Source organism: Kogia breviceps, chromosome 18, assembly GCF_026419965.1.
Source record: "Kogia breviceps isolate mKogBre1 chromosome 18, mKogBre1 haplotype 1, whole genome shotgun sequence".
Classification (NCBI taxonomy): Eukaryota; Metazoa; Chordata; class Mammalia; order Artiodactyla; family Physeteridae; genus Kogia; species Kogia breviceps.
The window spans coordinates 54165558-54192077 of NC_081327.1; the positions used below are offsets into that span (position 1 = coordinate 54165558).

General features: G+C 52.2%; 2 protein-coding genes across 16 annotated transcripts in view; one reads left to right on the forward strand and one right to left on the reverse strand.

Annotated features, from left to right (window-relative positions):
- The window catches only part of ATP2C2 (ATPase secretory pathway Ca2+ transporting 2), an 81642-nt gene extending 68620 nt beyond the window's left edge, over positions 1–13022 (forward strand). The window contains exons 15-27 of the mRNA XM_059045536.2: positions 3–92; positions 932–1033; positions 2847–3003; positions 4249–4419; positions 5189–5286; positions 5384–5434; positions 6957–7123; positions 7571–7639; positions 7716–7832; positions 8963–9110; positions 11050–11148; positions 11243–11384; positions 12682–13022. Coding sequence (XP_058901519.1) covers positions 3–92; positions 932–1033; positions 2847–3003; positions 4249–4419; positions 5189–5286; positions 5384–5434; positions 6957–7123; positions 7571–7639; positions 7716–7832; positions 8963–9110; positions 11050–11148; positions 11243–11384; positions 12682–12800 — 1530 coding nt within the window. The 3' untranslated portion in view covers positions 12801–13022. The remainder of the gene's footprint in view (positions 1–2; positions 93–931; positions 1034–2846; positions 3004–4248; positions 4420–5188; positions 5287–5383; positions 5435–6956; positions 7124–7570; positions 7640–7715; positions 7833–8962; positions 9111–11049; positions 11149–11242; positions 11385–12681) is intronic.
- Positions 2130–26520, reverse strand: part of MEAK7 (MTOR associated protein, eak-7 homolog) — a 54569-nt gene continuing 30178 nt past the window's right edge. For 3 of the 15 annotated variants that reach the window (XR_010837942.1, XR_010837944.1, XR_010837952.1), the window contains 8 exons: positions 25870–25988; positions 24259–24438; positions 22262–23786; positions 13672–13866; positions 12918–13013; positions 12656–12740; positions 11802–11977; positions 8913–11526 (listed from right to left, as the gene is read on the reverse strand). Coding sequence is in view for 2 of the 15 variants with exons in the window: in XM_067020238.1 (XP_066876339.1) it covers positions 23673–23786; positions 24259–24438; positions 25870–25988 (413 nt within the window). In the remaining 13 variants the exon portion in view is untranslated. Of the gene's footprint in view, positions 2957–3214; positions 4881–6198; positions 7792–8911; positions 11527–11801; positions 12234–12655; positions 12741–12917; positions 13014–13671; positions 13867–20750; positions 23787–24258; positions 24439–25869; positions 25989–26520 lie in introns of those variants that run through there. The other 12 variants (XM_067020238.1, XM_059045538.2, XR_010837950.1 and 9 more) reach the window with 11 other exon arrangements.

The window sequence follows — 26520 nt, forward strand, 5'->3', positions numbered from 1 at the left end:
AGGCAGGCTGTGTCGCCAACAACGCCATTATCAGAAAAAACACCGTGATGGGACAGCCCACGGAGGGCGCCTTGATGGCCCTGGCAATGAAGGTAGGAGGTCTGCGATGGCTGCGTGGGGAATTCTTTCACTCGGAGCTACACTGGCAGCAGAATTCGAGGTCCTGTCTGAGTGAGGGAGGTCCTCACATGGCCCTGTCCCCTTCTTAGGACACCGGTCATACCGGCGTGGGCTCCCCCTAACAACCTCATCTGAACTTCGTTACACCTGCAAAGACCCTATTTCCAAATCAGATTCGCAGGCACTGGGGAATTACACCTTCCATGAGTCTCTGAGGGACACGGTGCAACCGATGACACTCCCCTAAGGAGACTTTTTAGAGGTTTTTCCCCTAATCACTCGCCCCGTGAGATTTTAGTACCGCAGATAGTACAGAAAGACCCAAACGAACTTTTTTGTCAGCCCGGTAGTATGTGTCTGTTCCTGTACTCTGTGGGTGTCTGTGCTTTATACAGAAAAGGAGTAGATTTTTTTTCACCCCTTGGCGGGGGCAATGGGATGTGCGGGTTAGGATTGGTTTGCAGCTGCGGAAACCAAGGCTCAGAGCTGTCAAGCGAGTGAATGGGAGGCCTGGCGGGGACCCCACCTCCCAGGGCTCCTTTGGCCACCTCTTCGTCCCGGCAGAAACCCCACAGGTTCCAGCTAGAAGCTGCGGCAGAGGCCATCAGGCTCCGCCCCTGGGACAAGAGAAAAGAGAGATTTCTTTTGGGGTGGGACGTTTGAAAGCAAATGGCTTTTCTCTGTGAGCTGAACGCTTGGATTTCGCATCTGCCTGAGGTGGTTTGAATCACGAATAGTGTAAATGGACTGAGCTTTGCATAGAGATTGGTTTAGGATGACTCACGGCAAGCGTCCCATTTTATTTTCCTAGATGGGCTTAAGTGATACTAAAGATTCATATGTGCGAAAAAGAGAGATTCCATTCAGTTCGGAGCAGAAGTGGATGGCGGTTCAGTGCAGCCCCAAGAAGGAGGTGAGTCTGTCCCTCTGCCCCTTGGCAGCAAAGCACAATGCAGACGTCGGAAGAGTCTGAAGCTCCTGGCTACTCCTGTGAGCTTCCAAATAGGTGAAGATGCAGCTGATGGCAGTGACGCCTTTGGTTATCTCGGGTCCTCTTCTGAGATTGTCATCTGAGTCTCTGCTTCTCCAAGTGGGGTCCCTGAAACCGTAGGAGCGTCGCCTTGGAATTTGTTTGAAATGCAGATTCTCAGGCTCTACCCCAGACCCACTGAATCAGAAATTCCAGGGCTGGGACCCGGCCATCTGCGTCTGCTGGGGATTCTGGTGCAAGTTCCCGTGTGAGACTCACTGGCCTCCAGTGCAGTGACTGAGTAATTACTGCTGGAGTGACTGCATCTTCCTACCGATGGCACTGACCCCACTGCTAAGTTCGGGTCCTTTTCTCGCACCCCTGTGCTGAGCTCTTTATGCGTGTGATCTCATGTAACTGTCGCAGCGGGGGAGCGAGCCTTCACCCCGTGGACGGTGAGGCCGCACGTGTGCGCACACATAGGTTCTAGGCCCCCAGGGGAACGGGTACCGAGTTCCTACTGGCTGGGCCTGGGTGGGGATTCAGCCAGTGTTTTTCCCGCCCTTTCTTCTTTTTCAACTTTCTGTAGCTTTTCGGATTTTTTACAATGAAGACACTTTTTTTTTTTAAAGAGATTTTTATTGCCTTCTACCTTTTTCTCCAAACTTTCTGCTCTTTCTGGAGTCCGTCACGTCTCGCCCATGCTGAGATTTCCCACCTCATTCACAGTGCGGGTAGCTCTGCCAGCTTATCCCAGGTCTTTGCCGTGAGTGGACAGGCATATAAATTCCGGGTGCTTAAGAGGGGTTTTGGATTTTTTTTTTAATGTTTTAATACCTTCAAATCTTATTTTCCCCCCAAAGGCAATGGTAATATATTTTATAATTTATATATATATTTTTATATAATATAAATTATATATAATATATATTATATATATTATATATATATAATATATTTTATAATTTATAGAAACGTAGCTTCACAAATGGAAGCCCCCGATAATTCTGCCCCTCTTTTCTCCCTACCCACTCCCCACCCATGCTAACACCCCTGAGCAGTCAGAGATAAGAGCGTTCCAGATTCTAAATGTGCAAATACAACACGTGGGGTGGTAGTCTCAAAAGAAGGTCATGCCGTATACGGTGTGTGTAATTTGCTCCCTTCCCTTAAATGATGTCTTGGGCAGCTTTCCGTGTCCGTTTGCACAAGTTCATTCACTGCCCACTGAGAGCAGGAAGGCGCTGTGTGCCCGTGCTGGGGCTCACAGTGGGACCCACACCGACAAGGCACCTGGAGCTTCCGGTCTCGGGGAGACGGAGCTGAACAAATACACAGGAGACGGGTCAGCTGCTCATCTGCGTTCATTCTTATGAGCCAAGTTCACGGTGTCTGCCTTGCTTGCAAGTCTCCCTGAAATAGACATCTAGTGGTCAGTCACACACTTGAAGGCACAGCACTGCCTGGGATAGGACCAGTTCGTGAAACGTGCGGATGCTCTGAGTGACATTAACCGGGGAGCCCGATGTAGGGCAGGCCTGGTTCGGGTCAGAGATCAGCCTCACCCCTCTCTGGGCCGCAAGCTGTTCCACCACGTGGATTTCCTGTAACTTCTCTAACGTGTCCTGTATTGGTGAACAGTGACGGTCCGGGCTAAATAACCCCGCTGTGAACATCTCTGTGTGGATGAGGGGACGGTCACCGACAGCTGAAGCAGCCAGCGTCCGCCGATTTTTTTCCTTTTGTCTTTTCCAAGGAGCAGGAAGACATCTACTTCATGAAGGGGGCCTTCGAGGAAGTGATCCGTTACTGTGCCACGTACAACCATGGGGGCACCCCCCTGCCGCTGGTGCCCCAGCAGCAAGCCTTCGGCCAGCAGGAGGAGAAGAGGATGGGGTCGCTCGGCCTGCGGGGTCAGTGCCTGCGGCCCCAGCCTCAAGCTCTAAGTTTGCACATGACACTGACTTCTCAAGTGTGTGTCAACGCGGTGGTGGTCAGGGTGCTGTCGGGCAGGAGGCTAATGCGAGCAAAGCCAGGGTGGACTCCCTGGGGCAGATGAAAGATAGGGAGACCCCCACCCATCCCAGCCGCCAGGCGACACCCGTTATCGCAGACGTAGCTCACGTGCAAGAAGAGGTTCTGAGTTTTCTAAGACAGGTGAACAGGCCGCCCCTGGAACAAGCATTTTCCCAACTGGTCACCTTGGTCACAGCTTGCTGTCAGGAAAACCCAAAGCTCCTGTAAATTAATACAGACATCTCATTCCTTCGTTTCCAATTTTCTGCACCAGGGCCAACGCCTTCCCCGACGGGCTGAACGTTAAACCTCATGTTTCCCGTAGTGTCCTATGTCAGCCTGTCCGTTTTCAGAGAAAATGTCTAAAAACACTCTGGAACACGTGTTATTCCCTCAGGGGAAAGTGAGAAGCGTTGGCTTCCTGTATTGGTTTCAGTTGCCCTAGTTCTGCCCTGCAGGGGACAGTAATTATAAACAGACAAGCCTATAAGGTGAGGACATGTCAGGACAGAGCTGAGCTTAGCCGAGCAGGGCAGGGAGGGGTGCCTTGAGAAAGGGGGGGACGGTACCCGCATCGCTGGCACAGCCCCCTGCATCACCGGTACGGTGTCGTGACTGTGGGGTCACCGCTGGAACTTGTTGGCCATAGCTCCCCCCCAGTATCATCAGTAAGGTGACAGAGTAAGGTCAGTTCTCAGAGCACCTGTCCCTGAGAGCCGGGTCTGGCTTCCGTGCCACTGAAACAGAGTCCTCTGACCCTTGTTGCCTCCTGAACGTTTTTCTTGACCTCGGTGGCTGTTGCCCCGGGTCTGCTGCCGTCAGAGATGCGCCCTTATGTGCCAGCCCACGGGTGTTCTCGTGGCCACTGCCCCTGGGGACGGCACCACCAGTGCACAGAGGCCCGTGTCCCGCTGGGCAGGTTGCTGCTTGCCTGCCCTGCTCTCCATCGCGGGTGAGCCGTCAACAGCCGCTGCCCCGCACGGGCCTGACGACCACCGGAAAGATGGTCCCTTCGCTCTGGGGTCCAGGGACCCAGCGCCCAAGCCCCTCGCGGACAGCAGAGGGTCTGGGACACGGTGGGGCTGGGGCTGACCGGGGACGAAAATCTTCTGAACCTTCTGTGGGCCTGGCTCTGTCCGCAGTGCTGGCCCTGGCTTCTGGGCCCGAGCTGGGGAAGCTGACGTTCCTGGGTCTCGTCGGAATCATCGACCCCCCGAGGGCTGGCGTGGAGGACGCGGTCCACGTTCTCTCTGATTCGGGCTTGTCCGTGAAAATGATAACGGGAGACGCTCTGGAGACGGCCTTGGCGATAGGTAATGGGGGAACGGGGTGCAGGGTGAGGGTCCTACCGGTGCTCGCTCCTCGAGGGGCCTGGTCGGGAGAGCTCACACCCACCTTCCACGTGCTTGGAAGAGATCCTGAGGTTCGAGGACCGGCATCCCACCTTCCGAGTGGGTGTCTGTCTCTAAAATGTTGGCAGGTTCCCCTCAAGAGGAAAAGACCTCGTGTGCACCAAGAACGTTCTCTGTCCCGGGGCCTTCCATCCATGATCTCGCCTCGTCTCCACAGTGCACACTTCCAGTCTGGCTTCCGCCAGTAGCGGTGTGCCCTTGGCGAGTCACTGGGCCACTCTGACCCTCAGGCTTTTCATCAGCAGAGCGCTAGCAACCTTCCTCCTCCTCCGCTTTTTATTACCCTTAGCAGGGTGGCCACACCTCGGTTTTCTTGCCCCTCTGTCTTGAGGCAGCCTAGCACCATGGAAAGGTCACAGACTCTGGAATCAGACAGAAAGAACCACGTCAGGTCCAGTATTAGCACTTAACTAGCCCTATGACCTTGGGAAAGTCACCGCGCTCTCAGTTCTCTCATCTTTAGAGTGGGGATGAGAGGCTTTTGTTGCCAGTTCATTCTGTGGATGGAGTTAAGGTCAGATACCATAGCAGGTGCTCTCTCATTGGGGCCACCGTGGTTTTTGTTTTTCCCTGTGGCCAAGGCAGGGCCTGATCAGGTGGGTGGCGTGAGGGGCAAGTGCAGACACCGCAGTCTCAGGCCCTCAGAAGGGACTGTCCACACCTTTTGCAGGAAGAAACATCGGCCTGTGCAACGGGAAGCTGAGCGCCATGTCCGGGGAAGAGGTGGAAAGCGCCGAGCAGGGCGAGCTGGCCGAGCGCGTCGGGAAGGTGGGGTCCTCCCGAGGCTTCGCCGCCGAGGGCCGTGGGGTGAGGGTGCCCCCTCCTCATTCACTGATGCTCGGCCCTCTCCCGTCTCCACATCCAGGTGTCCGTCTTCTTCAGGACCAGCCCAAAGCACAAACTCAAAATCATCAAGGTCAGTTGTGTGCCTCTCTGGTCCCTCAGGGCGCAGCCCAGGGCGGTGGCGGCTCTGCTCACAAGGTGGTCCAGGGCCCAGCGGTGGCCGCCGCCTCTGCACTGGCCTCTGGGGAGGGGAGAACCGGGGACCCCGTGCCACGTCTACCGAAAGCGGGGGGCGGGAATTGGGTGGTGCAAAGGGAGAAACCCAGAGGCCAGCCTTCGTTAGTCAGGTGCTCCTTGGCGTATTCCTGTTGTTTAACTCCAGGCCTTAGTTTCTTCATCTGTAAAATGGGGATAATGTGCATGACAGAATGACACCAGCTCATTCTCAAGGCAGGAGAGGATGAAACGAAGCCAGGGGACTGACCTGGCTATCTAGTGGTTAAGGCTCCGTGCTTCCAGTGCAGCGGGTGCGGGTTCAATCCCTGGTCAGGGAACTAAGATCCCACACGCTGCATGGTGTGGCCAAAGAAAAAAGGGGAAAAAAGCAAGAAAGGAAGCTGGGCCTGTGAAGCCCCTGGGAGCTGCCTGGCCCACGGCAGTTGCCTTCCGATGGTGCATCAAAAACGAAAGGACTAGAACGAGAGGCTCCTGCGTGGCTTTCCCCGCACACAGATGCTTTGAAAAGCTGCTCTTTAACACCTCTGTCTCTTCTTTTGTGTCATTTTGGGGTTTTTTAGTTCTACAGAGTAAATCTCTGTGCCAGTCATTCCTCAGAGAAAAATTAATACTTATTGGGTATCACGTGGATTCAGGGGACGAGTTGATTATTATTTGTTAATGGTCGTTGACTGAAAAAAAAAAAGCACGCTGTGAGAGTTGTGAGTTGAGTTTTATTGGGGGCCAAGTGAGGACCACAGCTGGGGAGACAGCGTCTCAGATAGCTCTGAGGGGCCCCTCCGAAGCGGGAGGGGGTGGGGCGTGTAGGTGACTTCAGCGAAGGGGGTTGCTCTTGCTCACGAGGAACAGATGTCTCTGTTAGTGATTTTCGTGCTTTTCTAGAGGTGAAAAGTTGTAAGAATTGGGGCTCGTGAAACGTGCCCCTGAAAAGAGCGAACTACCTGAAGGCTTGTTCTGCCAGTTTTTCCCTCATTCCCGATCTCCGCCCTGAACTCCTTTCAGGGGGTGTGGAAGGTCAGCGGCTGCAGTGGCCAGTGACTTCATCCTTGTAGAACCAGACGGCAAGCGACAGTTTTTAGCTGGCGTGGTGACAGATGACACATTCACGCCTTCGCTCTGTGCCGGCCACTGTCCCCCCCGTGTTCTTAGTTTAGGGCTCACAACAACAGCCCTGATAAGGAGGGACCGTGCTCCCACTTTGCACATAGAGGAGCTGAGGTTAGGTTCAGGGCTTGCCCAGTGCCCACAGCTCATACGGGGGGGACTGGGACTCAGACCCGGGCCGGCTGACCCCAGTGCCCTCTAGAGAGGGGCCTTTGCCGTGGACCACTCAGTGTGAGAGGCGGGGCAGGAGGAGGGAAGGATCTGGAAGGAAGGTCCTCAGGCTGCAGGCCTCCACTGGCTTCCTCTTTCCAAAGGCTTTGCAGGAGTCGGGGGCGATCGTGGCCATGACGGGGGACGGGGTGAACGACGCGGTCGCCCTGAAGTCGGCGGACATCGGCATTGCCATGGGGCAGACAGGGACGGACGTCAGCAAGGAGGCCGCCAGCATGATCCTGGTGGACGATGACTTCTCAGCCATCATGTAAGCTGCTCTTCAGGTGTTTCTTTAGTGGCAAAAATGCCTGGGGTGGCAGCCCCCTCCTCTGCTGCGGTGGATATACACGGTGTCCCCAGGCCCACACCCCCCCTCATGGAAAGCAGGGCCACGGGGGCCCCTTCTCCTTGGTGGATCCCCGAGGGGCAGGAGGCACTTTGGGAGCCTTGGGTGAGGGCTGGGGTCCCAGGGCTCGGACGAGAGAATGGTCTACAGTCTTTGGACAGAAGGGTGATGGTGGCTTGGGGACCAGTCCCCAGCGGCTGCTGGCACCTGTTAAGACGTCAGCACCCTCTGCTGGTGATTCCCCGAGAATGCCAGCCAGGAGAAACGTGACCTCTGCTGACACCGTGGCTTCCTTTAGCCGGTGACGAAGCCGGCTGACCCTTCTCCCCCGGCCGTCTTTGTGAATAAATGCTTTCTCCTCTCTTGCAGGAACGCGGTGGAGGAAGGCAAGGGCATTTTTCATAACATCAAGAACTTTGTCCGATTTCAGCTGAGCACGTAAGTCGAGGCCGGCGTGCCCCCGTGTGCCAGGTCTGGGAGCGGCTGGTGACGGCGCCCTGTGTGTGCCCTGCAGGAGCATCTCGGCCTTGAGCCTCATCACTCTGTCCACCGTGTGCAACCTGCCCAGCCCCCTCAATGCCATGCAGATCCTGTGGATCAACATCATCATGGATGGGCCGCCGGCACAGAGGTAAGGCAGCGGGCTGGCTGGAGCGTGCAGGGCAGACAGCGAGGGGAATGCACCGGGCGCAGGAGGAGGCGTCTGGTGGGTGGGCAGGGGGACAACGAACTTTCTGCTCCTCTGCCTGGAATGCTGTCCCTGAGCTACCTGCATGGCTCAAGCCCGCTCTTCATTCGGGTCACTGCCTCCGAGAAGTCCTCCCTGATTTCTCTAGCAGCAGCCTCCTCCCTCCCAGTCACCTTACCCTGCTTTATTTTTGCCTAGAGGGGAACATATTTCCTTGTTTATCTGATCATAATCCATCTCCCCTTTAGGATGTCAGCTTCCTGGGGGCAAGGTTTTTGTTTTGTTCCCTGCAGGATCCCCAACTCCTACAATGGTGCCTGGCACACACTAGGTGCTCAGGACGTTAGTGGCTGGATGAATGAGGAGGGAGCGTGAGGCTAACGGAATGAATGATGCAGGAGGAAGGATGGGCTCTGGAGGCAGGGAGGCCAGTGTGAGCAAGCGAGGCACTTCCCTGTGTCTGAGCGCAAAGCGGGTGTTGCTCTCGGTGCAGCTGAATTGTTAGTTATTAATCTAATCGCCACCGGTGACTAGACGGCTTTGCTCCTCCCCCCCCCCCAACGCCCAGCGAGAGGGCCACCTCTTATACGCGCTCTCCCTGGGGCCGCGAGCAAAGCTGGACCCCAGCCGTTTCTGCCCAGCGTGGGCGTCCCCCAGCCTGCTCCCTCCTTGGCGCCCCACACCCTCCACTACGGGCCCAGCCCCGATCCCGCTGCCTTGGAGTTGGCTGAAGGCAGGTCCCCTCAGTTGCTGGGGGGCTCTCCAGTGGGCAGGGCCTGGATCCCATTTCTCCAGGCCAGCTGGGATGAGGCCAGGCCCGAGCTGGGGGCGGGGGTCTCCGAGGTGACAGGGAATGACCGGGCCCCATTCAGGACCATGTGGTCGGCCACAGGCATGGTCCTGTGTCACCGCACTCATGGCTGGCGGGGCGGGAGGGCGGCGGAGCAGAGGACGGGGATAACCTGGAGGCACTGTCCACGCCCGTCCAGGCCTTCGCGGGCGGCCTCGCGCATTTCACCTCTGCACACGTTTTCAGTGGCTTGTTTCAAAGCGTCCGGTTTTGTTCCGAGCAGCTTGGGGGTGGAGCCGGTCGACAGGGACACCCTCCGGCAGCCGCCGCGGAACATCAAGGACATGATCCTCGGCAGAGCCCTCATCCTGAAGATCCTCTTGTCGGCCGCCACCATCATCAGCGGGACCCTCTTCATCTTCTGGAAGGAGGTGGGGGAGTCCTCCTGGGCGTGGCCAGCGGGTCTGCGTGGCGGCAGACGCGGGGCAGGGGGGCGTCCCGGCCCCCAGGGGCACAGGCGCCGTGGCGGGGGGAGACAAACCCACGTGCCGGGGAGGGGGCAGCAGAGGGCGGGGAGGGACTAGGAGCCGCCTCTGCGGCGGTGGGGCCGGGCGGAAGGGACGTGAGGCCTCCCAGGCAGAGAAAAGGCGGCAGGTTTTTTCCTAAATGGGACACGATGCCTCTCCTGCTTCCTGTTTTCCCCAGGGAACACTCTGACATCTACTAAAAAACTATCTTATTCACAGGAGGTCACTATTTGGGAGATCTTACTTTTTATTTTATATTGGGGTAGAGCTGATTTACAATGTCGTGTTAGTTCCAGGTGTACAGCAAAGTGATTCAGGTATACACATACCTGTATCCATTCTTTTTCAGAATTTTTCCTTATAGGTTATGACAGAATACTGAGTTCCCTGTGCTACACAGTAGGTCCTTGTTTATTTGCATGTAGTAGTAGTGTCTCTAAATTAATTCCAAACTCCCAATCTTCCCTGCCAACGATTCCCCTTTGGTAGCCATAAGTTTATTTTCTATGTCTGAGTCTATTTCCGTTTTGTAAATAAGTTCATTTGTGTTATTTTTTAGATTCCACATATAAGTGATATCTCATAATATTTGTCTTTCTCAGTCTGTCTGACTTCACTTAGTATGATCATCTCCAGGTCCATCCATGTTGCTGCAAATGGCATTATTTCATTCCTTTTTTATGGCTGAGTAATATTCCATTGTATGCATGCACCACATCTTCATGCCTTCCTCTGTTGATGGACGTTGAGGCTGCTTCCATGTTGTGGCTTTTGTGAGTAGCGCTGCTGTGAACATAGGGGTGCAGGTATCTTTTAGAATTATAGCTTCGTCTGGGTGATTCTATTTGTAGTTTTTTAAGGACCCTCCATACTGGCTCTATCCGTTTACTTCCCCACCAACAGTGCAAGAGGGTTCCCTTTTCTCCACACCCTGTCCAGCGTTTATTGTTTGTAGGCTTTTTGATGATGGCCATTCTGACTGGTGTGAGGTATTATCTCTTACAGTTTTGATTTGCGTTTCTCTAATAATTAGTGATGTTGAGCGTCTTTTCATGTGCTTCTTGGCCATCTGTATGTGTTCTTTGGAGAAATGTCTATTTAGATCTTCTGCCCATTTTTTGACTGGGTTGTTTTGTTGATATTGGGCTGTATGAGCTGTTTGTATATTTTGGAGATTAAGCCCTTGTCTGTTGCTTCATTTGCAAGTATTTTCTCCCATTCTGTGGGTTGTCTTTGTTTTTATTTTCATTACGCTAGGAGGTGGATCAAAGAAGATATTTCTCTGATTTATGTCAGTGTTCTGCCTATGTTTTCCTCTAGGGGTTGTACAGTGTCCGGCCTTACATTTAGGTCTTTAATCCATCTGGAGTTTTTGTGTGTGGTGTTAGCGAGTGTTCTGATTTCGTTCTTTTACGTGTAGCTGCCCAGTTTTCCCAGCACCACTTATTGAAGAGGCTGTCTGTTCTCGCTGGAGGGGATCTTATTATGGGTCACCTTTCCATGGCCTGCAGGTTCAGGCACCCCCTGTGCTGAGAAGGCCAGCGAGCTAGACAGAGAACTAGGCAGGTGATCGGCCAGGCGTTTACACACCACCACATGGGCGAGAGGGGGGACGGGGCGCCGGACAACCCCCAGGTCTCGGTTTTTCTCAGGGGTGTTCCCCACGCCACCCCCGAGGAGGAGCTGGGCTCTTTCTTGCATCCTCAACGGCCTGGAAGAGGCCCCGCCTTTGTCCAGCGCATGTGGGGGCGGCCGGAGGGGGGGGGGGGGCACAGATCTGTCAGTTCTAACCCAGGGGTCCTGAGGGCGGGGTCCCTGCCTCCCCTGCACCTCTGTGTTCCAGATGCCCGAAGACAAGGCAAGCACCCCGCGCACCACAACCATGACCTTCACCTGTTTCGTGCTCTTCGACCTCTTCAACGCCTTGACCTGCCGCTCCCAGGTGAGACCCTGCTGCCCCCGGCAGCACCGGCTCGTGCTTTCCCGGCCCTGGTCCCGGGGCGGCTCCTGTGCCCCAACTGTGCCCTTCTCCGCAGACCAAGCTGATAGTCGAGATCGGCTTCCTCAGGAACCGCACGTTCCTCTACTCGGTGCTCGGGTCTGTCCTGGGGCAGCTGGCGGTGATATACCTGCCGCCCCTGCAGAAGGTCTTCCAGACGGAGAACCTGGGGGCGCTCGGTGAGTGGGAGGGGTCACCCGGGAACGCAGCCGTCCGTCCTCGCCGCATGCACAGGGTAGCTGCAGACCTTTCCGGGGTGTGACGTCCCCGCGTGGGGCCATCCTGTCCCCAGAGGACTGGGCTCGCTCCTGGACCTCCACACTGGGTAGGAGGGGGCAACGTGATGGGAGAGTGGAGGAGGCGGTGAACCCGGGCATACCTGCTAGGAGTCAGGGGAGGGCCCAGGGGTCTCCACGCCGTGCCTCCCCCCTCCGCGCCCCAGAGCAGGAGGCTCAGAGCAGGTGCCGTGAGACCCGGGGGCAGCGCCAGGATGGACCACAGTCTGGGCTCAGCCTGGGATGTGCTGCCCCGGTTTAGGAGTGAGTTTGCCCTGCTGGGGAGTTTAACAGGGTCTGAGGCACTGGTACCCCACTTACCTGGAGGTAGGGGTGGGCCAGCTGGCACTTCCTGCTGAAAGGGCCACATGCAGTGACCACAGCTCTCTGGGCCCCGAGCACACAGGCCCCGTGGGGGACCGCGGGGACTCCCCTGCCTCTTCAGCGGGCTCTGGCGGGTCCGCGGAAGCTGCGCCGGGTGGCTTGGCCTCCTCTGCCTGAAACGGTGGTGACAGGGTCCCAGGGTGGGAGGAGGGGGCGCGGGGAGGGCGCCAGGGTGACCGGCGGCCCAGCTTTCCATCGGCCAACCCAGACCCCACCCGGAGCCAGAGGGTGAGGGGGCTGGGGGGCCGCGCCCGGGCAGGGGCCCGTCCCCGGCTCATGAAGTAATCGGCAGCAGCCGAGGTGGTGGCGACAAGGGCACGACGGAGAACCCTCAGCTGCTGCTTCCCCCAAATCTAAACAGCAGGGTCCCTGGCGACAGAGCAAAGAACAACACCTAAAAACGTTTTCTGACAGATGTTTCCATCCACTGGGAATTCAGGAAGCTTCCCAAGTCTAAAGGAAGTGCAGGGCCTGTGCCGGGCACCGTGTCCGTCACGAATCGTTGACAGCAGGGAGCCCGGAAGAGGCTCAGGAGGAGAATTTAGGGGTCACCCCTCGAGCCCGAGTCGGGCTGGATGGGGCGTCGGGGCCGGGGGGCATCTGCCCAAGGGAGGGTCTCCTTACATCCTGCCCGCAGCCGCCTCTGAGCCGCCCGCACAGACCAGCTGGTCCTTGGCGAGTTGGTACTCAGAACGAACCAAGCACAGGGAACAGGGCTCCGCGGGCCCCTGGGCTCCGGTGCTGGGCAGCCCAGGGCTGGGGACCAGGGGGGCCAGCTTGCGCTCTCTGACCTTTCTCTCTCTTCTCCTGTCGGCAGATCTATTGCTTTTAAGTGGATTGGCCTCCTCCGTGTTCATTTTGTCAGAGCTCTTCAAACTATGTGAGAAATTCTGCTCCAGAGCCAGGAAAGCCCAGATCCACCAGGAAGATGTATAGTGGACCCCGACCCACGTGAAATCCCCGAAATCTATATTTTTATGTGACTGTGGCCCTCCCCCTGCCCCGCCTCTTCCGAGAGGTGCTTTCAGGACACGGTGGCGTCGGGTCACTCACCTGGCTGTTCCTGGGAAAGCGGCGGGGAGCTTGGGCCCGGCCCTGCAGCCATCCACCACTCTGTCCCGCCAGGCCCTGGGACAAACGGTGAAGGACCTGCACAGAAACACCTATTTATTAAATCACAGTGATTTTTATTAACCACGTCTGGCTCCGTATTTGCGCCGCAGCTCGGCGCCACGCGGCCCCCGGGAGGATGGGAAGGCGGGGGCGGGGGGAGGGCACACCCTGCCCTCTCGAGGCCCCATCTCCTCATCCATAAAAGGGGGGCTTTGGGTACTTTTAAGTGTGATGCCTGGGGCCTGATGATTATTTTGATGGATTTAATCAGCCCTTTCCTACACGCGGCCGGGTGGGAAACGCACCAGCTCACGTTCGTGACCACGTATGTGGCGAGAGGCAGTCACATCCTGAACAGCCTAAACAAAGGCCTCGGCTTCGGAGGCTGAACAGGACGTGGCCTTTGCCTCCAGAATCAGGAACCGGAATACGTCCCCCCAGCCTGAGGCCCGTTTCCCTCTGGCCCCAAGGCTGTTCTTAACACGTGTCCGCCCTTCCAGCTGAAAGATGGCGGAGCAGCGAGGTCTGTGGCCAGGCAAAAACCGCGGAGAAGCAGAAACGCAACTCCATCTTCCATGAAAGGAGGCCACAGCTATAACCCCCCCAACGCAGGGCTTTCCAGAGAAATCGAACCAACAGGATGGAGAGGAGAGGAGAGAAAAAGAAGGACGTTTGTGTTAAGCAGTGGGCTTACGCGACTGTCAGGGCCATCGGGGCCAGGGAGTCCAACATTTCCAGCGCTGGCCGACACGCTGGAGACTCAGGAAGGAGTTGGTACTGCAGGGCTTCGGTCTGGGTTCCTTTCTTCTCGGGGAACTCAGTCTTCTAGCTTTCAACTGATTGGATGAGGCCTGCCCACATGATGAAGGTCATCTGCTTCATTCAGAGTCTACTGGTTTAAATGTTAATCACATCTAAAAGAAATCCCAGAGACATCTAGGCACCATGGCCTAGCCAACCAGACACACAAAAGTGAATCATTACACCCAGTCACAGGAGCCGTGAGACAGGCTGCCCCGGGTGGTAACACCCAGGCCACACAGGGCAGAGAAGGTCAAAGGGGACCCCTGAAGCTCCCAGGCAAAGCCCACATTCCTCCAAAGATTCACAGCTTCACTAGGCTCCTTGGCCCCATGTGACACCAGAGCCAAATGCAGAGACACATACATAAGCCATCCCCACAAGAAGAGGGAGGGGGCTGGCTGGAGAAGACCCCTTTGGGGCAGGGGTGACACCTGCCCACAGCTACCAACCTTTAGTGACTGCCTAGACGTAAAGGCCAAATAACGTCACACACACACAGCCTGCTACGGGGCCTCTCTCTGAGTCAGGGACACTGCCTGCTGCTCCCTCCCTTTTCAGGATTCTCCAGCAAATTGCTGGCCCAAGCAATAGGTTTCTCATTAAAAAATAATAATAATAAAAGTAACTAGGGTCGATTGATCCTTGCAGTAGAAACAACAAAAAGGTATTCTTAACCCTTACTTATACCGTACGGAACAAGGCAGGATAAACTACAGGTGCAAAAGGTAAAACAGTAAAGCTTTTGGAAGAAAAAATAGGGATAGGAAGACACAAAGCGCTATAGCCAGTAAGTGTTGTGTATACTGGATCGATTGGGCTACATGCAAGTGAAGACCCTCTTCTCATCAAGGATGTAATAGAGAGAACAGGACCATTAAGCAACTTAGCTCCATTTATTTTTACAGAACTCCAGCCATCAACAGCAGGAGGCAATTCACCAAAATAAAAACAGTAAAGAAAGAGCAGAAAACAATGAAGTCAAAGGCCAAAACGGAAAAAAAAAAAAAAAAAAAAAGCCAGTTATTTGAAAAAATCACTGGAAGTGTCAGTCTTGCTAGAGGTTCATCAAAGGAAAAAGAAGATACAAATTACCAATATTAGGAATGAGAGACGGTGTATCATACAGATCCCTCGAGATATTCCAAAAATAGAGGAACACTAAGCACAACTTGATGCACTTGAACTCAACAAGTTAGATGAAATCAACCAATTCCTTGAAAACCACAAACGACTAAAATTCACTGAAGATGAACTAATACATAACCTGAGTAGTCATATAACTAGCAAAGTCACTCAAGTTATCATTAAAACCGTCCCCCAGGGGCTTCCCTGGTGGCGCAGTGGTTGAGAGTCCGCCTGCCGATGCAGGGGACACGGGTTCGTGCCCCGGTCCGGGAGGATCCCACATGCCGCTGAGCGGCTGGGCCCGTGAGCCATGGCCGCTGGGCCTGCGCGTCCGGAGCCTGTGCTCCGCGATGGGAGAGGCCACAGCAGTGAGAGGCCCGCAAAAAAAAAAAAAAAAAAAAAAAAAAAAAAAAACCGTCCCCCAAAAAGGAAATCACCAAAGCCAGATGGTTTCACTGGTAAATTTTACTAAACGTTTAAAGAAAAAAAAAATCCTGCACAGTCCCTTCCAGGAAATAAGAGGAGGGAACACTTCTCAACTCATTTTATGAAGCCAACATTACCCTGATATCAAAACCATACAAACACAGTACCATAGACCAACATCCCTCATGAACACAGAGACAAGAATCCTCGATGAAATATTAGCAAATTGGATCCAGCCATATATAAAGAGTACAAGACACCATGAGCAAGTGGGATTAATCCAAGAGTGAAAAGCTAGGTCAAGATTCAATAATCAATGCAATCTAGCGTATTAATAGTCTAGAGAAGGAAAACCACGTGGTCACATCAATTGAAGCAGGAAAAGCATTCATAACATTTAAACCCCAATCATGATAAAAACTCAGTGAACTAGAAATAGAAGGAAACTTCTTGAACCAAATGAAAAGTACCTAGAAAAACTAAAAAACAAAAAACCCTATAGTCAACATCATACTTAATGATGAAAGACTGAATGCTTCCCCCATAACATTAAGAGCAAAGCAAAGATGTCCAGCCTCACCACTCCTATTCAGCATAATACTGGAATTCCTAGTCAGTGCAATATGGCAAGAAAAAATTAAAAGGCACTGGAAAAGAGATTTAAAAGGGGAAAATAAAACTGTCCCTTCTCACATGACACTGTGTATGTAGAAACTCCCAAGGAATCTAAACACAAAAACCTTTCCAGAGCCAATAAGTGAGTCTAGGGAAGCCACAGATACAAGGTTAACAAACAGAAAAATCACTGGTATTTCTACATACTAGCAATGAACAAATGGAAACTGAAATTTTAAACATAATATACATTTACAATGAAGCAAATTGAAATAAGTATAAACTAACTTTTTCTGTTTGTGTGCTGCAAACTACAAAATGCCAATGAAAGAAATCAGAGAAAACCTTAAAAAATGGGGAGACATACTGTGTTCATGCCTTGGAAGGCTCAATATAGTAAAGATATCAGTTCTCCCTAAATTGGTCTATAGATTTGACACAATTTCTATCTCAGCAGGATCTTTTTTTAAGACATAGACAACCTTATTCTAAAACTTATATGAAAAGACAAAGGAACTATAAAATAACTAAAACAATTCTGAAAAAGAGGCAAAAAGTTGGAAGAAACATATTTCCTGGTTTTAAGACTTACTATATAGCTACAGTAATCAAGACAGGGCAATACTGGTAAAGTAACAGACTCACAGATCAATGTCAGCATAGAGTCCAGAAACAGCCCCACACAAGTACAGCCGATTTATTTTTGACAAAAAGCCAACAGCAATTCAAGGGAGAAAAAATATTCATTTCAACAAATGGTGCTGGAACAACTGGACATCCATAGCAATAAAGAACCTCTTATACTTTCTACAAAAATTAACCGAAAATGGGCAACAGACCAAACCACAGAAGAAAACAAAAGAGAAAATCTTTGGAATTGAGGATTAGGCAGAGAGTTCTTAGACATGACACCAAAAGTACTATCCATAAGAGAAAAGAAAAATTGATAACTTGAATTTCACAGATTTAAAAAATTTTACTCATGAAAGTTACAATTAAGAGAATTTTTTTAGAACCTACACACTGAAAGAAAAACATTTTCAAATCATATCTAAAAAAGGACTTGGAGCCAGGATATTTTTTAAATCTCAAAACTTAACAGTTAAATTTTAGAAGGAGCAGAAGTCTTGAACTGAGTCTTCACCAAAGAGAACAGACCCATGGTAAGTAAGCACAAGAAAAGATGTTCAACATCATTAACCAGTAGGGAAAGGCAACCTTAACCCACAATGAGATAACACTACACACCTATTAAAGTGCCTAAAATAAAATACTGACAATACTAAGTGATGACAAGGATGCAAAGCATCTGGAATTCTTATATGTTGCTGATGGGGATGTAAATGCTACAGCCACTCTGGAGAACTTGGCAACATCCTGTAAACTTTAACATACACTTAGCATGTGACCCATCAATCCTACTCCTAGGTACTGATCCTAAAGATGACCTTACCACACAAAAATCTGTGCATGAAAGTTCATGGCAGGTTTATTTACAAGAGCCAAATCTTAGAAATAACCCAAGTGTCCTTAAGAGGATGAACAGAGAAGGGAACTGGTACAACCATACACTGGAATTCTCCCCAGCAATGAGAAGAAACATACACAGAACAACTTGGATGGATCTCATGGGTATTATGCTGAGTGACAGTACCCAGTCTTAAAAGGTTACATACTAAATGGTTCCATTTACATAGATCCCCAAGGTGACAAAATTGTAACGATAGAAAATGTATTTGAGGTTGCTAAGGGAAGGATTAAGAGGGTGTGACTGTCGAGGGAGAACCTGAAGGAGTTTGAGGGTGACGGGACACTTCTGTATCCCAATTGTAGTGGTGGTTTCACCGATCTACACGTGTAATGAAATTTCATGTAACTTGTGGCAGGGGCCCCGAGACTACCCTCAGGCTCAGTGATTCTCTAGAAGGACTCAGGGGAAGAGGACAACCAGAGGCTCTGTGTTTGGAACCCTCCCAGATTCTTCCCTTTGTCTGGTTCTCATTTGTATCCTTTGCCTGTAATAAATATGACCATCAGTATGACAGATTTCCATGAGTTTTTTGTTATTGTTTCTTTTACCAAATTATCCAACCTGAGGGTGGTTTGGGGAATTCCCTGAACTTGCAATTGGTTCCAGAAGTCTTGGGTAGACTTTGCTATCTGGAGGACTGTGCTCTTAACTTCAAGTAGGCCTCAAATCAGGTACTATGGAAAAACTGGTAAGATTCACAGAAGGTTTGAGCTGTTTAGTTCATAGTATTGCATTAACTCTGATTTTCTGGTTTTGATCATTTGGTCTGTGGTTATTTAAGATGTTTTCATTGGGCGAAGCTGGGCGATGGGTACACAGGAACTCTCTGCACTATTTTTACAACTTCTGTGTCAATCTAAAATTATTTCAAAATAAAATTCAAGGAAAATAAAAAGACCCCCCAAAATTGAGCAAAAATATACCAGGCAAATGCAGACAGCAAGTCACGCAACAGGGGTGACACTACTAATGTCAGATGAGATTTTAAAAATCCAGGCCAAAAGCATTCAGTGAGACAAGGGAATTTAATAAGACATAACCACCACCGAAAATCTAATAGGCCTGGGTATGTACCAACACAACATCCAAATTCAGAGAGCACAGTAGAGGAAATTTAGGAAAAACACAGAAACTTCACTAGGAGACTCTTCACTGACCACAAGCAAGGAAGTAAAGTGATCTCAAAAAGAAGATACAGGTGACCTCACTCATCACTAACCTGCCATGGAAGTTCACCACTGAAACCTCGATTGATTCCAAGAAGTAGATATGATACAGTCGACCTCTCTAATCACTGTTCAACAAAACCACGAAAGAAGCTGTGGAGAAATTCTCTAGCACACCAAAACTGTAAAACTTTTGAGCCCAAGAGAAAATCAAAATGGAAGTGCAGAAAAGCTGGAAGCTCATCACACACATGCCAATCAGAATCTGTAAATGCAATGAGCACGCCTCAAGGTAAAGCAGAGCTCACAGAAAAAAAGTAGTAGCCCCATATATTCTCATTTACTCTCTCTTTATTCAGTCAATAATCAACTCAATAAAATGAAAATAGGGCTTCCCTGGTGGTGCAGTGGTCGGGAGTCCGCCTACTGATGCGGGGGACGTGGGTTCGTGCCCCGGTCCGGGAGGATCCCGCGTGCCGCGGAGCGGCTGGGCCCGTGAGCCGTGACCGCTGGGCCTGCGCGTCTGGAGCCTGTGCTTCGCAACGGGAGAGGCCACAGCAGTGAGAGGCCCACGTACCACAAAATAAAAAAAGAAAAAAGAAAATAAAAAATAAATATAAAAAAGCAGCAAAAATAATATAAAAATAATATTAACTACAAAACAAAATTGGTAGAGCCTAATCTAGGGGATAAAATGAAAGGAAAACACAAAAAAATCTACAACTACGAAAAATTTCAAATATTTCAGTCAATCTATGTAAATTAATTTGAAGACTTAAATGATGTGGAAAATTTACTAAGAAATATAAAAAATCATCAAAACTGATCCCAGCAGAGATCTCAGACAACCCAGATGATTTTTTAAAAAGGATAAGGTTAGCAATAATTAACCCCTTCCCTCCACCACCAAACCAAGAAATACCAGATGAAGTCTACCCAAACTTTAAGGAACTCCTTTCATTTGCGTTTTCTAGAACCTGGAAGAAAGATTCTAAATTATTTTTGTAAGGCCAGCACAATTTTAAAGCATGACTTACATGAAATCTGACGAAAACGAAACAAGAAACCACAGACCAACTCATTTATACACACTGCCACAAAAACACTAAACATGAGCCAAATAAATGAACACATTAAGAGGGACAGTTTCAAGCACAAAGATGGGGACTTCCCTGGTGGCACAGTGGTTAATAATCCACCTGCCAATGAAGGAGACACGAGTTCGAGCCCTGGTCCGGGAAGATCCCACATGCCGCAGAGCAACTAAGCCCGTGCACCACAACTACTGAGCCTGCGTGCCGCAACTACTTAAGCCCATCCTCTGCAACAAGAGAAGCCAACGCAATGAGAAGTCTGCACACTGCAACGAAGAGTAGCCCCCCCTCTCTGCAACTAGAGAAAGCCCACGCACAGCAATGAAGACCCAACGCAGCCAAAAATAAATAAATTTAAAAAAAAACAAAAAAACAAAAAAACAAAAAACAATCCTCCTGCCAATGCAGAGGACATGGGTTCGAGCCCTGGTCCAGGAAGATCCCACATGCCGCAGAGCAACTAAGCCCGTGTGCCACAACTACTGAGCCTGTGCTCTAGAGCCCACAAGCCACAACTACTGAGCCTGCAGGCCACAACTACTGAAGCCCGCACATCTAGAGGCCATGCTCCACAACAAGAGAAGCCACCGCAACAAGTAGCCCACGCACTGCAACAAAGAGTAGCCCCCCCTCGCCACAACTAGAGAAAGCCTGCGCAGGCAGCAATGAAGACCCAACGCAGCCAAAAATAAATAAATAAATAAATAAAATTTTTTTTTTTTAAAAAAAGAGCACTCTTGCTAACCAATAACACCCACACCCTAGGAAACCAGGTGAGGGATAGGACACACACCGTTCTTGAAAAATGAAGCTCTTCACTGTCATTCATAAGAGAAATACAAAAAAAAAATTACCGTTTTCAAGCATCAGGTAAACAAAAACTAAATTTTAATATAGTATTGGTGAAAACATGGCAAACAGGCATTCCCGGTCTGAAAAGTATAAATCTAGCTTGAAAGAGGTTCATTTGTTAATATCTAAATAAAAGAGCATGTACCTTTTGATCCAGCAATTCAGCTTCAAAGAGTTTATTCACCAGACAAAACCACACCAAGACATACATAAACAATATTCATTCCAGTAACAATTAGCTACAAACAGACCGTTCCCCAGCCGGGGATGGTTGAACACCAGAAAGGATGGGGCGTCCATCTCATGGGACGTTACACAGACAATGAGAATAAATGGGTAGATACAGAGCAATTTCCACCCAAAAACAAGGTGAGGGACAGACCAGTGTGTACAACACGTTGCCTCCCGGGAACAAAATGCTAGAGCGGAGGCAGGAGGAAGGCTTAGCTTTCAAGTTACATCCTTTTGTATTTTAACCTTTTTTGCTGTGTATGCATAAGCTAATTTTTTAATTAAAAAAATATGTGGTGGGTCTATCAACAGACGAATGAATAAAGAATATGTGGTGTGCATATATATACATAGATATGAATATGTGATGTGTGTGTACATATACATACAATGGAATATTACTCAGCCATAAAAAAGAATGAAATTTTGCCATTTGCAGCGACGTGCGTGGACTTCGAGGGCATTATGCTAAATGAAGTAAGTCAGACAGAGAAGGACAAATACTGTCTGATATCACTTGTATGTGAAATCTAAAAAAATACAACAAACCAGTGAATAAAATGAAAAAGAAGCAGACTCACAAATACAGAGACCAAACTAGTTGTTACCAGGGGGGACAGGGAATATGGGGTGGGGGGGGGAATTATGGGATTAGGTAAGATCACGTGTGTGAAACCTTTTAAGATTGTAAAGCACTGCAGAATTAAAGACTCTTTCATTCAATAAAAGAAAAAAAATTTCCAGAAAAAAGTATGGTGGGGAAAAAAGTAACAACAGCCATGCTATACCTTGAACAGCGTTTTTTTCACCCCTTCCTTTCAGTGCCTACCAGGGGCCCTTATGTGTCTTCGCCTCCAGGGAGACGGCTAGTCCTCACAGGCTGAATTCTTCTTCCCATTTTATCAAAGAACAAACTCATCACATGTTAAAACTAGCGTCGCGGGTTTCTCAGGCCCAGGGGAGCGCGGTTCCTCGGGTCCTGCGGCCCTGGGCACGGCTGACACCAAACTGGTCTGTGTGCTCAGGACCACACAGGCTGGGGAAATCACACGGCCGCCCCCCACCCCCTGCGAGGGCCGAACGCCCCAGGTTACCCAGCGCCTGGGCTGGGCGCCCAGCTCCCCTCGTGGAGGTGTGCTGCCTTGGGAAACCGTCAGGCCCCCAGGTATGACCTGCACTCTTGTTAGAAGAGGCACAAGGCAGAAAACAGGCCGGAAGACACATCCAGCCTCTCTGACAGCCACAGACAGAGGCGGCAGGAAGGGGTCTTCAACGGGCCTTTCATTAGTGAGGTATTATTGCATTGCATTTTTCTAAAAAAAAAATATTCTGTGACACACTGAAGACTCGGGGCCTAATGCTTCAGATGACGGTAAGGATATCTGAGGATCCTAGTATCTCGCCTACGCTTCCCATCGATTAAGAAGTCACAAAATGTACCTGAGAAGCTATTAAAAACTGGCTTTTTACAAGGAAAATCGATCACGACCGAGTGCGCGTGTCACCGCGTGCGCTCGCGCTTCTCTTCCGAAGGCCCATCTGCGAGGCCTTCTACTCAGGGCTCAGCGCAGAGTCTGATGAGCCTCCTGGTAGAAAAGGCAGAACCTGTAAAATGCAAACAGCTCGGTTTGCTATGGCTTATAATTGGGGGCAACTCAATAGCAAGGCAGCGTTTCCGTCAGATGTGCAGAAGGGCAATGTGTGTCAAGCAAAGGAGAAAGCTCCGCGGAGCGGGATTCTCAGTGTGTCCGGAGGTGATGCAGGGACTGGGAGGGACACGGCAGCTCTGCCAGAGGTCCAGCCCACCAACACCTTTGCTAGCACTTCAGGATCACTGTTCGTTTAAAGCAAGTCCACGCTGTCAAAGTACCCAAGATCCCCTCGGGAAGCAGCACGGGGTGGGGGGGGGGGGGTTATGCTGGGAGGTCAGGAGCCCGGGCCAGTCCTGTCAAGTTACTCGCCGCTAATTCCTGCGACAGGCCATGCGTGTATTAACAGGAATCTCAGCCTCAGGGCCCCGAATATCCCCACGTTTAAATTAGTAAGAGAGGCACAACTTTGCTTCTCTGTAGACTGACCTCCTGCTTCTCCCATTTGCTCACAGCACAGACTCACTTAACTCATCACTGATGGGGGGAGGGGAGATTTTTGCAGAAACTAACGGCTGTGGACGGCGATTTGTTATGTAAATGAATATTGAACCGTCTCCATCAATGATGTTTGGGGAACAAAAGACGTATTAATACGTCTCTAGTCAGTAATGTGTTAAAAACAGCTGACAAAGGCAGATGCTGACCCTTACTGAAGACCCATGTCACTGTCATATGCAAAATCTCCAGCTATTACCCCCGTTAGTACGCTCTTGTGTTTTTTGTTTTTTCCCCGAAACACAGAAATTCCAAGTCAGAGGAAGCTGCTTCCCAAAGCGTCGAGATTCCCATCTGAGCACCTCTGCCCTTTACCAGTCGAAATGGGACATCGAGGCTTTTAACTGGGAGGCGTGAGCAGAGGCCCGGTGACCCTCAGTGAGTGGGACCCCCTCTCCCCTAGAGCAAGGACTCACATCCCCGACCACTGCTAATTCCAGTCGGCCTCGAACGCCTCAGCATCACCTTTGGATCTCATCTGTACAAAACGAGCAAAGTCTAAGAGTCAAGTTGGTAATTGGACACTCAGGATTTAGGGGGAGACAGACCCATCCATCGACAGACGGCATCAGAGGAACGGTACTCTGTTTCCATTAGGCACCTCCAGGACCACCTAGACATGACCAGCACGCTCTGGATTAAAGTAAAGCACAGTCTGCAGGCTGAGCTCCAGCTCCAGGAAGGCCCGCACCGGGGGCGCCTCCTCACTGGTCATCAGGTACCTGCCGGAGCCCTTCGCTGTGGCGGACCCGCCCACTGACTTCCAGCAGGGCCTGGGCCGCGGGGTCCACGTCCAGAATGCTCTTGCTGTTCTTGGCCTTGGGAAGAAGGGAAGGATGGCTGTGTTCAGTGACCAAAACCAGGCAGTGACACCCTGCTGCTGTCAAGTTCATCAGAGGGGCATTTCCTACTGCTGCCACAAGAGAAACGTGGTAGAGGCTCTCCCCTGAGCCCCACTGAGACCCCCCGCCCCAGGACGCCATCGTTGGGAGGTGACGAGGCGCGGGGGCCCGAACGGCGACTCACCGTCGAACCCCGGAACTAGAAGGAACCCCAGGACCCTCCTCATCTTGCAGACAAGCTCCCACCCCTCCGGGATCCCACCTCCCTGGGGTGGCTCTTTCTACTAAACCTCCGCAGACCCCAGACAGGATCCTCTGCTCTGCTGTGCACCCACTGGCACCCCTCTTGCCAGCAACGGCTGCTGGCAACAAACTGGAATAAACCATCTCCAGGAGGAGGAGTGAAAGGGACACAGCCGAGCAAGGGCAGGAACGCCCCCGCGCTCACCAGCTGTGTCACCGAAGCGTCTCCCACGGCCCACACCTCCATCTTCTCGAACCGGAAGTCCTCCTGGGCCGAGAGCTGAGGGCTGTTGTACGTGGTGCACCTGGGCTTGGCCTTGCTGTGTCCTTTCCCGAAATCGACATCGATCCACAGGCCAAAATAATTGTGCTGCCCTCCCATGCCCTGCGGAGGGAGGGACGTAGCACCGCCTCGGTCTCGAGCATCGGACACCCGAAGCCCACCCCGGCCGTCAGGCCACCGGGTGTGTGAGAAGTGAACGCAGTTTTCTTCCTTTCTTTTTTTTTAATTTTAACTGTGAAATACATATTCACAGAGTGAGACAATTCAAGTATCCCATGACAAGTTCCTAGAACACTCATCAAGGTGTCCTGCCTCCTACCCCATGGCCCTCTCTCATGGGGCTGCGCTGGCAGGAAACACAAGTGACAACAGAGGACAAAAGAATACAGGCCCTCAGGCCTAGAGACCCCAATCGGTAAGATAAGGGGGGAGGTCTACACAACACTTCCCGGACAGGGATGCTGATCGTCGCCGGGCCCAGGACCGGGCACTCGGCCCAGGTCGTTCACTCGGCACAGCGCGGAGGGAAAGGAGGAAGCAGCCCCGGGAAGGCGGGAACCACTCGGGCACACCGCCTAGCGGCCGATGGGAACAGACTGCTATGCGACCTCTCTGATCCCTTTCTCTAGGCGCCCTCTCCACCAGCGCCTCCCCCCGGGGCCCGGGGAGCCTGGAGCTAAGGCGGAGCAAGAGACCAGGGCAGGAAACGCAGCTAACCTCGGGGCTGCTTCTCCCCTCGGGCCGATGACTGACCACCACCGGGACCCACTGGGTGCTGCTCCTGAGGCCAAGGCCCTCGCCCCTGCATCACCAAACTGTCCTTTCTGAAGGGCGTCCGGGGTCATCAGGTGGCCCCGGCGGAGCCTCAGAGTGAGCCCGGGAAGGAGCACGGGGCCCTCTCCACACCGCCAAGATGCACCAGCCTCCCAGGCCCTTGGCTTCGCAGACACGGGGCTGGAATCTCCCGAGAGGGGCTTTCCGTCAAGAAGCAGGGCAAAGAGACAGGCTGGAGCTGCCAGCAGACACACTTCTCACCCAAGCTAAGCACATCTGTGCGGGCGCCCGTCCCCGCGCCTCACCCCAGCCCTGTTCCCCACCACCGCCCCGCGCCTTCCCCCGCGTCCTCTTCTTCCCGCGGCCGAGTCCCGGCTGGAGCACAGAGCAGACACCCCGCAGGGGGTCCAAAGGGTCTGGGCAGCCCAGCCCCGGCCCCACGCTCGGGTCGTGCCCCCCAAGCAGGGCAGCATCTCCAGCCACGAAGGCCACAGACCAACCACCTGACAGCCAGGAAAACTGGCCGACTCCGTCATTTGCACACCAACCCCGGAAATGCCCCAACAGAGGCCCCTCTTTTCCACGAGAGAAATTCTGTGCTCGTCGTCGCTCATCGCACCACCACCGAGGCTCGGGCAGAACGAACTGACTGCGTACGGCCGCCCTGTCGCCGGGCACGTCGGGGTCGGTGCCATCGGGACGGACAGCACCACGGGGGGGGGGGGGGGGGACACGTGCCCTGCCCTCCCGAGTCCTTACCAGTCCGTTCGGGATGGTCTGCTGCCCTTGATTCAGGTACATGTAGTGGTCGTTGTACCCCGTGCACGTGTACACGGCCATGCTGGGGGAGATGGAGAACAGGAAGCACCTGTCGTCCCCTGAAATTGATCAGAGCAAAAGGCAGCGGGATCACCCATCGGAGCGGCGCGCACGGGGAGAAGCAGGAAACGGAACCGGGCCCGGGCGCAGACGGCTGAACCGGAAGAGCTTCACCCGGGTCCTCAGCGAGCGCGGGGCTCCTGCACATCAGGGGTAGGGCCGGCGGGCGGATCCGGACCCCGCGGCTGGAGGATGAGCTGCCGGTGCAGCGTGAGAGCGACCGTTAAAAAGGAATGTGACAGGGGCTTCCCTGGTGGCGCAGTGGTTGAGAGCCCGCCTGCCGATGCAGGGGACACGGGTTCGTGCCCCGGTCTGGGAAGATCCCACATGCCGCAGAGCAGCTGGGCCTGTGAGCCATGGCCGCTGAGCCTGCGCGTCCGGAGCCTGTGCTCCGCAAAGGGAGAGGCCACAACAGTGAGAGGCCCGCGTACCGCAAAAAAAAAAAAAAAAAAAAAAAAAAGGAATGTGACGTCTGCGTGCTGGGGACACCTGTTAGCGCTCTCCCGGGAAGATGCGAGCCCTGCCCCACCG